The sequence below is a fragment of the Rhododendron vialii genome, chromosome 2a, assembly GCF_030253575.1.
Source record: "Rhododendron vialii isolate Sample 1 chromosome 2a, ASM3025357v1".
Classification (NCBI taxonomy): domain Eukaryota; kingdom Viridiplantae; phylum Streptophyta; class Magnoliopsida; order Ericales; family Ericaceae; genus Rhododendron; species Rhododendron vialii.
In genome coordinates, this window is record NC_080558.1 from 13,691,822 (window position 1) to 13,709,401 (window position 17,580).

A 17,580-nucleotide genomic window follows, 5' to 3' on the forward strand; every position below is an offset into this window, starting at 1 on the left:
GCAAAGCTAGCCTTGCTTCCTTGGAAGCAAAATGATGAGATTCCTTAGCCCATGATTTTGTATTGTCAAATCAAGGCTTCATTGGCAACTTAATTGCTATTAACCAATGGTCAAAAATTCTCCTAGCATTTATTAACCATTGGTTAAAGAAGGTAAGTATGAGCTTGAATGACCAGTCAAATCTAGGTTCTCATTATGGCAAGTCTAAGGTTGCTTCTTTTGGAAGCAAAATGATGGGATTCTTGTATGACTTGTCTTGTCATGCATTTAGGCAAGTCAAAGGTCTAATAACCAAGGGACAAAAATTCCCCTAACAATTATGGACCAAGGGGTAAAGGGATATTGGTAATAATTTGATATGACTAGTCATGGAAATCTATTGTCCAAGGGATAATATTTTCCCTAACAATTATGGACCAAAGGTTAAAGTTTTCCCTTGCCTTTATTATCCAATAGGTAGGGTAAGTAATGATGCTAGGTAAAGTGAAATGACTAAACATAGGAATAAAATGATTACTCCTATAGTCTAATGGTTCAATTAGGGTTCGGGGGTTCAAAAGGCTCAAAGACGGTCAAAAAGGTCCATCTAGGATTAGGAAATTGTAACTAGATTGAAACGGTAATTAAGGTTTTCTAACGAATTGGTTGGAAACTAATTCTACTTGCCAAGTAGGATTTCTAGCCAAGAAATATAATTTAAAGATTTTATTTTAACTCACTAGAAAAAAAATACGAGTGCTTCTACAAGCATACTTGTCTTTAGAAAATGACTAGATTGCTCGGCGTGAAAGATATAATTTTATAAGTTTCAAATCTAATTATGACGGATTATAAAAATTAAAAAGAAATTTTTAGTAGCAAATCCAAGTAATTAAGATAAAATTTAAATATTTAACGAAATTTTTATTTACCAAAAATCAGGGTCGTTACTTTATTCTTCGAGTATTCAAATATCACACTAAAGAACTAATTGAGACCTTCAATTTGGTGAAAAAAATTTAAACATTATGCATAAAAATGTCCTCTCCATTTTAATTATAGGAAATCCTTTAGAACAGGTCTACAATTTTAGAATGACAAAAGAAATTATTTTCTCATATAATTCTTCGAGTATTCAAATATCACACTAAAGAACTAATTGAGACCTTCAATTTGATGAAAAAAAAATAAACATTATGCATAAAAATGTCCTATTTGGATAACGCTTTTATCCAAAATATTATGAGTGTTGTGTAGTGGACCAACCATTAGGAATGAAAAGAGAATGTATTATTTTCATTTTACTAGCTTATTTGGTTACTCCAATTGATAAAGAATTAAAGATTCGATTTCGCATAATCTGTTTAGTTTTTTTATTTCTTTCTTTTAGTAAAAATCCCTTCCTGTTTTATCTCACCTCATAGGAAAAAAGAATTCCTTCCTTTTTCACCTTATTTTCGTCTCCAATGGACTTTTTCCTAGTATCAAAACTTTACACCTTTCATCAAGATCAGCCAATAAATTATACATTTTCACATGAAACAAAGAAACTGTACCCAAAAAAGAATAGCAATTTATAACAAGAAAGTTACCAAACAATTACATCACAAGATTAGTTTCCACCAAGCATATGAACTGCATAGCATTATTATATACAAATGAGAAGCTTCAGTCAAATTCATAAAACTGATTAATCAGCCCTCTACAACAATAGAAAATTCAGCTTCAAGATACCCAATTGAATGAACAGAAAAACAAAAAGAATAATGGATGCAACATACTAAACTATAGCAAAAATAAATCAATTCTAGCATCCAACCTTTTACATATACTTCTGCACTTCCTCAGATTCTGTCGATAAACGATGTTGAGAATATTATCAACTCATGGATCCAACCCTATTTATGCCCCCCAAAAAACACACCAGAAGAATATATATTAAAGCCCCATTTTACTTAGAAACGAAGACAAAATGGAAAAAGAGCCCTCGCATCAATACAACACGGACCTGTACAGTAAACGGCTGCCATGATGTCCTCAAAGATATTGCTCAACATGACAATACTAGGAGAATCAAGGATTGATGTTGCACTCCCGCAGATACAGATGATCGTAGTCAATGAATTTGGCCCAGTGGCCTCTGTACTTGGGTATGGCTATCTCGAGCCATGGTTTCAAGTTGCCATTGTAATGTATGACAGCACCTCGTTCGATGTCCTTTTGGCTGACATTTGGGTCGTAGCCAAGACCGAGGACATGCCAAGACCGGTCAAGGGAATAAGTGCTATTCCAAAACGTGATTAGACCAGGTGGCAGCGTTCCCAACTTCCACAGTTGTCTATCATGATTCTGCATAAAACGAGTTTCCTTCAGACATCAACATTAAGCACTTCCAAGTCAAATTTCAGGCCTTGTATCAAGTAGTAGAGGCAGCCCTCTTTTGACCATCAAACCTTAACATACAACCTAGTTTTACTGGAATGCACACAAGTATTGCGTCTATCATGATCCGTAGACATCAATTCTATCTTGCGTTTGGGACTGCCTAGGGTGTGTTGCTAAGTAACAGTAAACCCTGGCTTTGAAGTATTACGAAATTATTTTATTGACAGACCAAACGACAATAGATGGCGCAATGTAGCATTATTAGATTGACTGTGGACAAAATTAAGATATCTTGAGTTTGTGAATCAGAAAGAAACATGACAGTTGCAAAACCAAGTGAATAAGCGCAAACAATAGTCTTGGTTTAGTCAATAACATTTATATGGGTTACAGCAAATGAATGCTTCAATTGCCCATTTCTATTTCTACAAGGTTTTTGTCAATTGGGGCTCATAAGTCACCATATAATTTCAATTAACTAAAGCCAGACAAGAGATGTCCACGAAGAGTAAGTATATATTACTGCTCACCAGATTTTGCCAGGAGTGGTACACCTCTGTGATGTTTTGCCTCTTCCATTCTTCCAAATCAAATATATTCATTCCAAATGCCCATCCACAGGCATGAGGGTCAAAAGCTTTCGAAATGAGAGGATTTGAAAAGTTGAGATACCGATCGAATCGATGGAAGCTTTCACCACATGTCTCAACTACACCAATGACATTCCCCTTCAGGTCAATGGACCAAAGTCCAGTGAGATCCTTTTGCACCACTATATCATCATCAAGGAACAGCACTTTGTTGAGCTTAGGGAAGATCTCTGGCATGTAAAAGCGCAGATGATTCATGACCGAGAGGTACTTCGGGTTTCGGTACTTCATATTTGAATCAGACTCAGCTCGGCGAGTCTTAAAGTAATAGTCAATCATGGCTGGAGAACTCAACTGCTTTAGAACCGGACTGTAACTTGAATTTAACCATGTAAACTCTTCAATGTTCTGAACCTGTATTGTAGCATTGCCAGGTGGGTTTGAAAGGAACCACATCCTCATTGCTGCATAATTGATCCTATCAGTGACAAGGTGGAAAACATGGGCTGAAGGGTCCTGCCAAGAATCACACGCAATGAAAGTAGTATTAGTCAGACTTCATTTCTTTGCCGAGGGAAATGAAAATAAAAACTCCTACAACACCATTCACAAACTATCTTCTCTAATACTTCAGCCTACCATATACAAAAAACAAAATTCCCACAGGTGAGCAGCACAGATGCATACCTTGACCTGAGAAACCGTGGAATTGACAACAACTGCAGCTGCTAATATGTTATCTGTAAATAGTGCATAGTGGAACAATCTAGAATCTTCTAGTTTCTCTTGATTGGGGAATTCTCGTTCTGAAGAATTCAAACTAAAGTACTCAGTCGTAAGCCGCAAGGGAAGACAGTGAAGACCTTTAGGCAGTGTTTTTGCAGTCAAATGTGTCAAAAACAGAGTCTGCTTCTTGTGGGCTCGGAGCTGTTCTTCTGTCGAGTGAATAATTGCACGAAGCTTCTTTACCACAGCTGCACAATCATCTTGAATCTGCTTTCCTTTGGCCAATGTTAGCTCCATTGCCTTCAACTTGTCATAGGAACTGTTATTCAAGTGAAGACCAGGATTACGGCAAGATAGAAAAGATGGACGAGAATTAAAGTCAGAGAAGATGTTACGTTGTTGCTTGCCGAATAACATCTCAAAAAAGGAAACCTACTTCTTTGGTAGATCAGAATCCTTGGTGGCATCCCCAAGTGCTCGTTGAACTTCCTTCATCCGTAGACGGAGCTCCCTTATGAAGTGGGGATTGTTTCTTGTAGCTGTGAGGGAAAGGTACACACGTCCCTGAATAAGCTGATCTTTAAGATGCCGAACCCGAGCATCTGCTATAACCGTACGGACATTCTGTTTCTCATTTCTTTTGTTTACAGGTTCTCCCGTACCAGCTTTGATGGAGGTCTTAGCTGATTGGTTCTCATTTTTAATTTCCTGAAGGCAAAGTACAAAATCAGATATAGTAAACATTCAACGAGTTATATAGGATCGTTGATTCGTTATCTCGCAGAAAAGAAGTTTTGTGTCCTGTCTGACAAATAGTAGCAATTCTTCCAAGTCAACAGTGCAGGCATAAATATGGTCAGTGTTCAGAGTGGATGGTCACACATGAAAATCCGATTGCCAAACTTACTGTATTGGGACAGATTAGTAATAAAAAATACGACAAAAAAACGAAATATGTTAACTCTCTAAGAGAGAGAGTGCCATTTTTTTTTATATGGTATTTCAAACAGTCCTAATACTTAAAAATGGGTGGAAACATTTTTGTTAAGTCATTCAGATCGAAGTCTGGATTGCTTTACAAGTTACAATCATAATAAGGAACACCTTCTCATGTCAAGAAAAGTTTCACAGTTTGGACCCCAACAATTAAAAGCTATGCTAATTTGTAAACAATAAGGAGTACACCAGAATCACAGAAACTGGGTCACCTAAATCAAACTATTTATGGAAATCATCATAGCCTTCAAAGAGGACCTTAAACCACGAATAAACAACTAACACTAGAACAGCAGTAACAAGAGGAAAGACGTCCAAACAAATTCACGTGACTTTTATGAGCAAACCATCAATCCCTAACCATAAGCATATAAAGAAGCACAAAATGAAACTAAATCCAAAGTTCCTTAACTAAAATGCAGATATCAAAAACTTCGACTAATTCACAGGAGATAAGAAAATTAGAATCAAACAAAAAATGCAGTAATAATTTGAACAGTTCAGCATGTTCAAAGCTGCTTTGAAGGAGCTAACCTCTCTTCTATTCCCATCATTTTGCGGCTCCCTACTTTCATTTAGGCTGGTTACTCCAGGTTTTTCTAAAGTGATGTCTCCCTGATTTATGTCAAGCCCTCGTTCGGTCACCTGTCTTATGGTGCTTTCCTCCTCATGGGGATGCTCTCCAGTATCACCTCTTGTGGATGGTAATGTGGTTTGGTTCTCCATTGAATCTGGCAAACATACATAAATAGGAACCACACGCCAATAAAAAAGAAAGTTTGACTCCAATTTGATGGATTTACAGAAAGGGAAAGTTATAACAAGGTTATTGTAAAGAGGGGGAAGAACAAAAAAAGGTTAAACCTTGAGTCAGTTGTCTAATTTTGCGGGAATTCTCCCGTGTTGAAGCATCAGAATCAGAAAGAGATATGCTAGAGTTTTCCAGGTACACAACCCCCAATGGCTCTTTTAGAGTTGTAGATGGCTCCTATACACACACAGGTACAACCACCACCCAAATTACAACAAAGATCTCAAATTTCAATTAAAAAAGAAATCACCAAATGAGAAAGGAAAAAAAAATATAGAGATTTGTCATTTGTACCCGGGGAAGCAGATTCAGGGGCCTGACATCACCTCCCAATGTCTGCACATATACCACAAGAAATTAAAGATAAAGTCTTTTTTTCTTTTTTTGTTCTTTGAATTGGATGATGATGGGAACCATTTAATATGAACTGAAGGGAAAACAATTGACTTACAAAAGTGGAAACATCTTCAATGAAGTCATTGCTAGCTGTAAAAGTATGAAGGGATTGAACAAAAGTAGCAAAAAAGGACTAAATTAGGAACCAAACATCAATGAATCTTCCTTAACTACCCAAAAATACAGCAGGAAATAAACAAGAAAGAGCAAGAAAATTCTGAGAAGAGGGGATAGAAATAACAGGAGGGAGTCGTGAAGCTGCCAAGTCTGTCGGTGTAGAGAACAATGGGGGCCACAACTGTAACCAACAGCAAGAACACCACCGAGGTTCTTAGCTTCATCCTTTACTTGCACCCACCAATCTTCTGCCTTTTTTTTTCCAGACTCCTAAAGGGGTAGTTGCAGTTTTCCCTCCAGGTTAACCAACCTTGACTTGCAATGACATACCCACAGAAATCTTATCACCAAAGAGAGAGAGAGAGAGAGAGAGAGAGAGAGAGAGAGAGAGAGAGAGACGGTCAGTAGGAGAAAATCACAGCTGTAGAGAGAACCCAGAAGATAAAACCAAGAAAAAAGCCTTCTTTTAATAGTATATATCTAGTTTCTTCTTGTCTAGTTCGGCATAAGAACCTGATCATTAAAAAAATCGTAAATAAAAAAAATTCTAGGACAGACAGATCTACAAAAAAAAATTAAAAAAAATCAAGGTTACTGCATCAAAATTGGTAAAGCAGGAACAAATAATGGGTCCAACTTCTCTCCTCAAATTGTTTCTAGATTTTTTCTTGGTAATTATCAATTGCCGAAACAGACAGATCCACAAATGCCAAAACAACAAACACAATGTTACTATCAAAACTAAACATGAAAGAATAATGAGTCTAACTTCTTCTCAATTTTTTTTCAAGATTTTCCATGCAATGGGCCTAACTTCTTCTCAAAAAATTTCAAGATTTTTCACTGTCTTATAAATCTAGTGAGGAATAGAAAATTTTCTGGAACAGACAGATCCACAATGCCAAAAATAATAATAAATAAAAATAAAACAATGTTACCACAAAAATCAAACGATAAACAATGGGTCCAGCTTCTTCTCAAAAAAATTCAAGATTTTTCATTGCTTAGGTAGGAATTGCAAATTTCTTGAACATACAGATCCACAAGTGCGAGGTAAAAAAAGGGTATTATTACTATCAAAACTAAAGACGAACAGGAAAAGGGTCTTTGACTAACTCACAATTGAAGAAGAACCTGCGATGGCGATTGATAATTGGAGGAACAGAAGGCCAAGCCAACGGTCAAATCCCTCTCCACACTTGATGAGTGAGAAAGGGGAGGATAGAGATATGGAAAGATATATGTGAGAGAGAGAGAGAGAGAGTGAGTCGGCAACCGCAGTTAACAAGACAATTACAAGAAGAAAAGACCAAAAACGGTGTTACTGTCAAAACCAACAGAAATAAATAATGGGTCCAACTTCTTCCAATATTTGTTTCAAGATTCGTCTAGTTAGTAGTAATTGTAAAACCCAAAACAGTGTTGTCATCAAAATCGAACAAAGAATAATAAATGGAGTAAAGAAAAACAAGAGGCCTGCATCCGGCCTAGCCGATTGGACCACCGCGTGGAAGGAGTCTAATTAAGCAACTACTTTTTCTTTTTTACAATTATATTAATTACTATCACCGTTCCACAACAACAGTCTCACTTCCTCTCTCTTACCTCTTTTCAAATTAAGGAGTAATTGAAAAACAAGAGTTTACGTGCAAACAAGCCGAGTTGAGGTAAACTTCGTAGTGTCAAGCTTGTATACAAAATGAGCTGCCCGAAATTTGAGCTCGGCTCGTTTGCCAATGAGTCGAGCCTGACTAATTTTACTTACTGCGTATCTTTAAACGAGTCGAGTATATACAAACAAGTCAAGCTTTTGCAAGCCAAGCAGAGCTTTTGAGTATTGAGCTCATCTCATTTAATAAATTTTTTTTAGCTCGACTCGGTTACGAAACAAGTCGAGCCTTAACCAATCGAGCCACAAGCAGCTCGGTTCGTTTGCAACTCCACGAGAGGTCCATAAACATATCCAAATTCCGGACACAGAAGTAATCAAAACTGTTCTTGGTGTGTGATTTCACATTTATCGTGTAAAACTCACGTGCATCCGAAGATTGCAGGAACAACAATATCTGGATCTGTGCACAGATCCGTAGCATTGCTCACCAATAAATTCCTAGGATAAGGGACTGTTTGGGAAGAATTAGTGTCGGTTATAGGCCCATAACTTAACTGATTTCAGTACATCTAAATGTTGGTAAAATTCAGTTTAAGAATTTATTGTTTTCCAAACACGTGCAACATATGATCTGAGAAATCCCATTCATACCTAACTGTATGCAAGAGAAACTTTTATGTATACCGATGATACTAATTTCCTTGGTATTCCTTCCGGTTCATTTTGTATTTTTCGGCCATTTTTCGATTATATTTGGATAATCGGTTTCGTTCATTTTGTAGAGTTGTAATGCACTAACCACAATTGTATTAGCAATTGCCTAGGTGAGTCGGTACGTGAAATTACCCTCTTACCCTCCTTCAAAACCACAATTGTACTTTTCTCCATCAACGGAATAATTCTTACGCTTCCCCACAAAAAACCAACAAGTTATTGATATTAATAAGTCTTCCTTTGATAAGAAGAAGATAAAAAAAGTTGTTACTATCAAAATCAAACAAGAATAGTCTTAACTTCTTCCCAAAATTGTCTAGTTATTAATTGTAAATTTCCGAATTGTCTGATTCAATTTTATTTTTTTATTTTTGTAAATTTCCGAATCCACAAATGAAAAGGAAATTTAAAAAAAATATAGTCGGGGGCAGACACACGCAGGAGCCCGGGCCCTCACACAATTTACTTGGTAGTATCTAATAATATATATATAAGAATCTGCAGCTACAAATGAATTGAACTTTTCTCTTCCTCTGATCAAAAAAAAAAAAAAACTTTTCTCTCCCTTGAATAAAACTCTCTCTCACAAAAATAGAAAACCTCGCATTAAAATTTATGTCATCACTTTTCTTTTTTTTTATCTTGCTCCTTCTATCGTACATTTATATTTTTTTGGAGTATTGCTATTGGTATATATAATATGTACATACAATGTACATATAGATTTTGTGGGGTTCAATTTGGGTCCCACAAATATGATTCGAACCGCTCATTATTTTTAAAACATCTTTTTATGGAGCCCTGTAAAAAATTAGCTCAACCCGATATCGGTAAGGATTTTTTCTAAATTTGTTGGGGGCGAAACTAAGCAGTTAAGTAGTGTTGCCTCCACAAATTAAGAAAAAATCCTTACCGATATCGGGTTGTGCTGATTTTTACAGAGCTCTATAAAAAAATATTTGAAAAATAATGGGCGATTTGAATCATTTTTATGGGACCCGAAATGAGTCCCACAAAACTGATATGTACATTTCATATGTACCCCTAGCATTTTTGATTTTTTTGTTTGTCAAAATGGTAGTAATAACTTTAGCCTTCATTGACGGAAAACAAAGTTACAAAAAATAATCATTTAAAAGTAGCATTCTTTAATCAAATGAATAAAAAGTCAAAAAGAAGGGTAGTTTTCCAAAGTAGGGACACTAGACTACTACTATCGCTCATAGCCACAGAGTGGCCCACCCCCATGGGCATTCATGCGCACAAGAAAAATTCACATTGATCAAACACACACTTGAGGCGTTGGGTAATCCTCAGTTTAAGAGTCCGTTCCAGAAACGAAATAAGAACTCATTTTTTGTGTAATAAGAGCATCCACACTGGGTTTGTTAACTAGTATGTTAATTGTGTGTGTTAAGATTTAACAAACAAAATTGTATTTTTTGTGCCACAATGCTTGTGTGTTAGAGTGTGCTAGAGTATGCTAAATGTAGTAGTGTGTTAGTATGGTTATCAAGTTTAGCAAAGAAGTTAACAAACAATAAGTGGGTCCTATCCCTATAAATTCAAACTTCAACCATAAAACATAAATGCTCACACTACTTTCTTTTTTGAAAACTTACCGTTAACTTGATTTACCGTTGCCTTTTTCATTGTTTTTCTATATATGTGTTGAATACCAAAGGTCAGAATAAAAGCAAAATAGGCAATGAAATTTCATGCTCTGAACATAATTCTTTTAAATGGGAAGTGGAGTGGCAGGAACATGACCGTTGGCCTTCCCTTCATTACAGAAAAATGACGTTGGTGACATAGTCATTGTAAAAGTTTTTATTATAGCCATTGTTTTGATACATTATTTTAAAGAGTTAACACACTCCTAACTAACCCATTGAGGTACTCATATATATACTAACACACTTTTAAGTTAACACACACTTGTAGGACCCATTTTTTATTCTAACACATACTTTAACAAACATTTTGATACACAAATATAACACACCCATTGTGGATGCTCTAAGAATGCTTGTTCCATAAAATAAGAAGGCTGCTACTTATTTTGGAAGAATTTATATAGGTACCGACCGACCGAGGAGGGAAATCGTACCGGTAGTCGGACCAGGCCGTCTCCGGCCACCGGACGGCCGATCCGAGCCTTCCAAAAATTCTAAAAAAAAAAAAAACAAGGGGGCTGGCGCGGGAATCAACGGCATCCGAGGTGTATAGGGTGCTTGATCCGAGCACCCTTTTTCCGTGTAGGGTGCTTGATCATATATACACGGAAAAGGAGTGTTCGGATCAAGCACCTACACACCTCGGATGCCATTGATTCCTGCATAGGCCCCTCGTTTTTTTAGAATTTTTGGACGGCTCGGATCGGCCGTCCGGTGACCAGATATGGCTCGGCATGGCTGCCGGTACGATTTTCCTCCGCCGGCGCCCATTATCATAGCAACAGTCTTATTTTTTTGTACAAGGCAACTTCAAGCTCAAAAATTATGGGTTTACGCAAATAATTTTTCTACTACTATGGATCTTGTTTGATAAATCTCATTGAGATCTTTAATACGGTGCAAAAAAATTGAACTTTTTTTTTTCATTTGCATTATTTTTGAGTTTGAAAATGTGAAAGGAACTTTTTATTTGAATTTTGTGGAATGACTCTTCTTATTTTTGAATGAGAAGTGGCAAAATAAGTACTTATTTTTTAAGAATGTTTCCGGAATGGAGCCTAAGATTCATAACGTTTATAGGCTGATGGCAAGCCAGCCCAACTGATCTGATTTGTCCTCAAACCACTACCACCGGTCCACCGCCGCCTTACTTCGTCAAAGGACCATCTCTACCCCCATTGTCAGGGCCTAAAACGGTATCGCAATGAGTTGAGAAAAGCTTAGAGAAATGTAAAAAAAAGAAAAAGACACAGAAATTCTCAAATCTGAAAGCGAGAAAAGCAATCATCACTTGTGAGTTTCAGAATAGACTCATCTAGGGTAAAACCCTCCCCTACCAACGCATTAGGATGGTGAAAACCTTAGGGTGTTAGTTTGCAATTTTGTCAGTTTCCCCAATTTCCAGGATACTGTTTTTTTAAGTAGATTTGCTAGGATTAGGGTGTTATAAAAGAGTCCGTAACCTACATTATGCTGTTAATTCTCTAAGTTCATCTCTTTCTCGTGGATTCAAGTGTTTATTTCGTTTGAATTAGCACATAACTAATCTATTTATAAATTCCGCACTTCCTCGAGAACCGGCCCCAGAAAGAAAGAACATGGACCGGAAGGGATGGGGGTGTTAAGGAGTGGATGACGTGGACCGACACATTACACCCTGATTGAAGGCTCTTTTTAACGATCTATCAACTTTCTGTCCCTAAACACTCCATTGTTCCCACAGAGACAGAGAGTAAAAGTTGAGGGTTCCCTTGAGCCTTTCACATCAGCCAAAAAAGTGAAAAGTGTGAAACCATTGGAGTTAAGACTATGTTTGGATGGTAGGACTCCAAGATCAGCAATGTGTTGCCTGTAATATGATACAAGGGTAATCCTATTCCATAGTCTTTTTTTCGTCGAGGAATTTGATTCTAGACCAACAAATCAAGAATCGCATTTCTACTCCAGCTCTATCCAAACGTGGGGATCTTGATAACCCCGCAATCACGTTCTCATTCTACCAACAGAGGATTCCTGCCGTCCAAAAAATAGCCCAAGGATAACAAAAACAAAGAGGAAATAATAGACGATCCGTCTATTTTCTGAATCTAACATTTGAATTTAACACAGCTCGTGGAAGATATACAACATCTTGGTCAGATTTACAATCAAATAGACAAGAACAATGACTATACGAGTGTAACCAGTTTGGAAAAGCACGTATTGCAAATCTAAGGATGACATTTACACACAGGTAACGTCATTCAGGGCAAAAACCAAATAGGGCTGAGCAGAAAAAAGAACACAGATAATTACATTTACAGCACAGATATCTCCAAGCCTCAGCTGCAGCAGCCTCCACCATGAGAAGAGGAGCCATCTCTAACCCCGGAAGGCCCAGAGATTCCACCGTACCCAATTTTTATTCCATATGACTGCACACAAGCCCAATGTCGTTGTAAGCAGTATGTTAGCAGCAGTATTGTATATCAGTGAACTACCCACATTTACTCCACAAGGGCACAGATAGGTTATCCATACAGATTAAGGACGGAATTATCAATCAGTTAATATGGAAACTTATAAAAATTTTTTGATAAGTAATATGGAAACTTATAAACTTGTTGACCATGTTTCAGACTTGAAGTTCAATGATCAGGCATAACTTTCACAATCCATTGCATGGTCTCGTAGAATCATCCTAGAAAAATCCACATGCAGCCTTTCACCTTAATGAACTTGTTACTTGATGCAGTATCCAGCATACCCAGATCTTTGTATAAGAACACACCACAACAAAAACCAATTTCTCAATGTACAATAACATAAATGCTGCATCAACGGGATGAAACTCTACCGATGGCACTTTAGTCCTCCAAAGAAAAGAAGTACCAGGACCAGTAGGACAAAGCAAGTAGAAGGAAAAGAAACTGACCTCATTCGATACATCAACAACTCCATCCTGAATCTTCTTGTATATTGTTGCAGCAGTTTTGATAAATGCCTGCACAAAATTTCTATCAATATAAAAAATAAATCCAAAAACAAGCCCTAGCTTAGTTCCATGACTACCGTTACAAGATCATATATTTAATAGAAAAAACTCTAGCACGTATTCAATTGCTTCATCGGTCATCACCTCCTCAACGTTCTGTGCAGTTTTTGCAGATGCTTCCATAAAGATCAATCCATGCTCCTTCGCAAACTGCTCACCTTCCTCTGTGCTCACAGCCCTTCTATGAGCAAGATCACACTTATTACCAATGAGCATAATCGACATGTTTGCATTTGCATGCTGCCTTGCATCTTCTAGCCAGCTAGCCAAATGATTAAAAGTTTCCCTCCTGAAAAGTAAAAGAGCTGAACTCAATATTCAATAGTCCCTACAATCATCTTCAACAAGACACACAAATTACTACTCCAATAAGATATATAGTAAACTAGATACAAGTAATAGAAACAAGCAATACAGCAAATTTCTGGTTTTAAACATGGTATTGCATGACATGATTCATCACTTGAGTGAGGTTAATGCATGCATCTTAAAGAATGCCCTGGCTAATACTTCTTGGATCTTTTGAAATTATCAGAGCAGGAAATTCAACTCAGCCGCTTTACAGTAACAGCTATCCAGAATTTCCTTATAAAAAGCATTCCAATTTACAAAAGCTGTAATTACTTATAATCTACGACCAGACAATAGGACTCAAGATATCTTATTAAGAAGCTGAAATGTAGCCAGATGAGAACCTGAATGAAATTTTATGCACCTAACCACATGGCTGCACATATTGGAACTATCCTAGCTGCATATATAAGCACAACAAGGACATTGGAAACCCTAGAACTCACATATTTAGCCCATTAGCCTAGATTGGTATAGTACCTGGTAATATCATAGACAAGCAGTGCACCAGCAGCACCTCTGTAATATGACCTTGTGATGGATCTGAAGGACTCTTGACCTGCCTGAAATATTCAAGAGACTTCAGCACCAATTTGTAGACGCCATACGAGTATCTTTAAAATGTGTTAACAGCGGATACACTTTTTCCCATTTTTAAGCTTTAACGAGCAATCCATGCAAATGGTGAAACAATATTTCTGTACAATGAATATAACTTCGGCAAAGTTTACCGTCAACTAACAGAATTATTGCATTATTAGCAAACTTTGTGCCTGCTACGACACGTATTCAAGTGTCCACATGCCACACAAATGCTTTCAGATGTATCACAAGGGCAATAACTAATGTTCAAAGACTTTGATGAATAAAAGTGAAGTTTCACATGTTTGCAGCAGGAGCAAGGAAAGGGCAACGGGAAAAAAACGAAAAGCTGGCAGATACAGGGCACACAAGGATGTAGACGAAAGACACTATTAAGGTTACTCCAGAGTGGAAGGGCTAAAGCTCAAAGATCTTGAACGGATACAGAATCCTGGACCGAAATCAAGATTGCCAAGAATACTACAATTCTTTTCTAAATAGAATGTCAATGCCCTTTGAATTAATACACCTACAGCATCTTCAAAATCACACAATCAGTACTGACTTCTAAGAGAGATGAATTCCAAATCTAGAATCAGCCATCAGGAGCCAATGTCAAAAGTACAAAGACAGTTATAACGAAAATTTAACACAAAATTGTACAGAATCATAATGCCAACATTTATTGTGTTTCAAAACTATGCACATAGAGGAGGAAACAAACCGTGTCCCATATTTGTAGTTTAACGGGTTTGTTCTCGATCGTAATCATCCTGGCCCCTAACTCAACACCTATTGTCAAGTCATGGACTGGCTGGAAACGCTTGTCCGTGAATTGCAGAAGAAGACATGATTTCCCTACCCCTGCATAGGAAAGATCAAAACATGCAATTTAGAAGGCAATTTTCAGAATACAATCATACCTAATCATGAACTTTTCTTGCAAGGTATGACATGAGAAATGGTTGATATACACCCGGAAGCATTGAAGAAAATAAAGAAACATAAGACAACTCACCGAAATGAAAAAGAAAACAGAAAAGGAGCTCCTATATTCACTTCGCAAGTAATAAGTCCGTAATTATGGGACTAAAATAAGCTTACTTCAATGGGAAAAAATTGCTGTCCGCAAATTTTATAATCCGAGAAACTAAAATCTGATGGATGAATGCTTCAAAAAAGAGAATTGCCAAAAACGATTTACATTAGAACTGAAAACAGTTTACATAGGATAGGTTTCTCTAACCTGAAAAAAAAAAATTTTTTTGATAAGTAAATAATTATATTAAAGAAGGCATTAAGGGAATGCCACCCGTATACAAAAAAAGACCACCAAGACAAGAACCCGAAAAAAAATATGAAATTGGTGTCTGGCTTCCATGAAAGGGGTGAACTACACAAGATGAACATAAAGCTTGCAAGATCACCTTGGGATTCTACGCTCACATGGTACTACGAATCAGTCAAAGTTTTATGCCAATCGTCAACCACCAATCATAACAACCCTCCAATGTTGCTATTTTTGGGCTTGGATGCGTTCTGATAAGATTAGAAAGTAAGTGTACAGAGGCAAAGTTCATAAAATCCTAAGAATCAAACAATTAACCATTCATGGAAGAGACAAGTTTTTGTTTAAATTGTTATTGAATACCTTTGTTCAAGCCAACATCCTGGGATATAATAACGGAGCCTCAATCACTCACCCGCCAGATGTCATTTCAAGGGATAACCATAGAAAAATCTAGGCTCAGTTACAAGGAAGGCATAAAGTTAATATTTGCTCAATTTTTTTCAGGAAAACATGTTCATTCTGTACAAGAGAAGTACCCAACACTATAAAAGGGGAGTTGATAGCTACGGGGGAATGCCCTGACACTCCATCATAACAGTGTGAGGATAGGGGGTTGTGTGATGACTGGCTTCTAGATTCTCGAATTTTTGGGATCAATACGTGTAGATAAGAGTCTGTATTTTTTCGTTTTGAAACTGCTGTATAGGTTTGCCAGGGGTATGCCCCTATGAGGTTTTGTAGCTTCTTGCGGTTTTGGTGTTATAAAATTTTTTACTTACCAAAAAAAAAAACAGTGTGAGGATAGCCAATCAGGAAAAAAAAAAAAGCGTGAGGATAAGTGCAGAGGCAAATTACAGTTTAATTTCAGGTGGACTGATGAGAACAATTGAACTCTGGGATTGTACCAGTTCAAAACTTTTTCCTTCCAAATTGCTCCTCTGTTGTTTCGCACAAATAACCTCCGCCCCGAAAAGATTGTCCAGTCTGTCAAACAAGAACTTAAAAATGATACTACATTTTAGTCGCAAAAAATTCGAACTTTTTGCTGCTAGTAACTAAACATCAATGAGTTCTTTTGATTTATAAGGAGGAGGTCCGAATATTTCTTGATAAAAATGCATTTTTTCTATAAGTTCTTGTCCCACCGACGGAACAATCTTGTTGGGCTGAGGGAGTTCTTTCAAGTTGCTCCTACATCGTCTCGGATGAATGAAATCTTGGATTCAACCATTTTCCAACCTAAAATACCATTTGCAATAGCTTTGTGTACCGAATCGCTGATATCTGATATATGAGACATGGACGAATGACATAACCCAATGGGGCAAGGCCGCAAGGGGAAAACAAAAAAAATGAAAAAACGGCGAACAATTGCAAAACAAAATGGAAAAAGATGACTAAAGCGCAAATCTTTAAATCAGGACAGTAATTTGAACGGCGTCGGTTTTTTGCGGCACAATAAGTACGAGTAAGCAGCACAGAGAGTTGGCAAATACGATTAGGAATAACAATCTGGCCATTTGCATATGCATGTATATGGAGTACTACATATAGCATCTGGGTGTGGAGAGAGAGAGAGTGAGTGAGGGGTACCGGTGTCGCCGATGATGATGTACTTGAAGAGGTAGGCGTAAGACATCCTTTTTTTAGGCTCTCAGACAAATCTCCGCCGCCTCCAACGGCGATTGATTTCCGTTGATTGGGTGATGATGGGTACGCGAGAGAGAGAGGTGGTTACAGCGCCCGCGCAGCGCAAAATTCCGTCCACGCTGTAGAAACTGGTCCGAATCTCCGATGGACAACCGCCCGCTCTGAATTATTGCGAAAATCACGGCGTTGTGTAGTTGCTTAATCTTCACTTTGCCCCCTCGGACTCTTAGGTTTTCTTGGTTTGGTCCTTAAATTACCGAATTCCTAACATCCTTGACCACCCACGAGCTTTGTGTCCAAATCAATTGGGTTGGCTAAATGACTTCTATTTTTCTATTAAGCTATGTCCACAACTATCTGTTCACTCATACTTAATAATTACCTCTTGTTCAACTTTTCAGTGATATATGCATTGGAGAGAGATAAATAGATAAATGAAAATAATAATTGAAGAAAGAATTTATTGGAGACCGTGCACAAAGAGAAAAATATTGAGTCTAGAGACCCAAAGGCCAAAATGAAATAGCATCGGTTGTGCCCCTCATAGTATGTACATGAGAAATGATGATGCCGAAACTATTTTTGTTAATGCCAAAATTGTTGTGCATAAAAGTATTATACTTTGCACACTGTACAAACTTTTTGTATGCACAATAGTTTTGGCATTAGC

General features: G+C 37.3%; 2 protein-coding genes across 7 annotated transcripts; both read right to left on the reverse strand.

Annotated features, from left to right (window-relative positions):
• Positions 1-1,591: 1,591 nt before the first annotated feature.
• LOC131316915 (probable galacturonosyltransferase 4) lies at positions 1,592-7,491 on the reverse strand. 3 transcript variants are annotated; one of them, XM_058346436.1, is made up of 10 exons: positions 7,121-7,491; positions 6,125-6,340; positions 5,939-5,973; positions 5,782-5,823; positions 5,541-5,664; positions 5,211-5,407; positions 4,117-4,388; positions 3,642-3,999; positions 2,895-3,470; positions 1,592-2,328 (listed from the first exon to the last, which is right to left on the reverse strand). In XM_058346436.1, exons 2-10 carry the CDS (start codon positions 6,222-6,224, stop codon positions 2,053-2,055), a joined length of 1,980 nt encoding a protein of 659 aa, XP_058202419.1. In that variant the 5' UTR covers positions 6,225-6,340; positions 7,121-7,491; the 3' UTR covers positions 1,592-2,052. The 3 variants fall into 3 exon arrangements, with proteins under 3 accessions (XP_058202419.1, XP_058202420.1, XP_058202418.1); XM_058346437.1 differs by having other exon boundaries at positions 6,125-6,310; positions 7,121-7,245; XM_058346435.1 differs by lacking the exon at positions 7,121-7,491 and having other exon boundaries at positions 6,125-6,416.
• A 4,566-nt stretch (positions 7,492-12,057) lies between these two features.
• LOC131316917 (ras-related protein RABB1c-like) lies at positions 12,058-17,172 on the reverse strand. 4 transcript variants are annotated; one of them, XM_058346440.1, is made up of 7 exons: positions 16,854-17,162; positions 15,397-15,508; positions 14,694-14,833; positions 13,868-13,950; positions 13,121-13,325; positions 12,917-12,985; positions 12,058-12,416 (listed from the first exon to the last, which is right to left on the reverse strand). In XM_058346440.1, the coding sequence occupies exons 3-7, from the start codon at positions 14,739-14,741 to the stop codon at positions 12,324-12,326; spliced, it is 498 nt and encodes a 165-aa protein (XP_058202423.1). In that variant the 5' UTR covers positions 14,742-14,833; positions 15,397-15,508; positions 16,854-17,162; the 3' UTR covers positions 12,058-12,323. The 4 variants fall into 4 exon arrangements, with proteins under 4 accessions (XP_058202423.1, XP_058202425.1, XP_058202422.1 ...); XM_058346442.1 differs by lacking the exon at positions 16,854-17,162 and adding an exon at positions 15,621-15,842; XM_058346439.1 differs by lacking the exon at positions 15,397-15,508 and having other exon boundaries at positions 16,854-17,159.
• Between the last annotated feature and the right edge of the window lie 408 nt (positions 17,173-17,580).

What these genes read in the sequence shown, in the direction of transcription:
- LOC131316917 (XM_058346438.1), bottom strand. Translation starts at nt 16,899, where the DNA reads ATGTCTTACGCCTACCTCTTCAAGTACATCATCATCGGCGACACCG. An exon ending in CATCATCATCGGCGACACCG is followed by an intron (nt 14,834 to 16,853) that starts GTACCCCTCACT and finishes TTTCCTATGCAG; the next exon opens with GGGTAGGGAAATCATGTCTT. An exon ending in AACTACAAATATGGGACACG is followed by an intron (nt 13,951 to 14,693) that starts GTTTGTTTCCTC and finishes TGAATATTTCAG; the next exon opens with GCAGGTCAAGAGTCCTTCAG.
- LOC131316915 (XM_058346436.1), bottom strand. Translation starts at nt 6,224, where the DNA reads ATGAAGCTAAGAACCTCGGTGGTGTTCTTGCTGTTGGTTACAGTTGTG. An exon ending in AATTAGACAACTGACTCAAG is followed by an intron (nt 5,408 to 5,540) that starts GTTTAACCTTTT and finishes TATGTTTGCCAG; the next exon opens with ATTCAATGGAGAACCAAACC. An exon ending in ATGATGGGAATAGAAGAGAG is followed by an intron (nt 4,389 to 5,210) that starts GTTAGCTCCTTC and finishes CTTTGCCTTCAG; the next exon opens with GAAATTAAAAATGAGAACCA.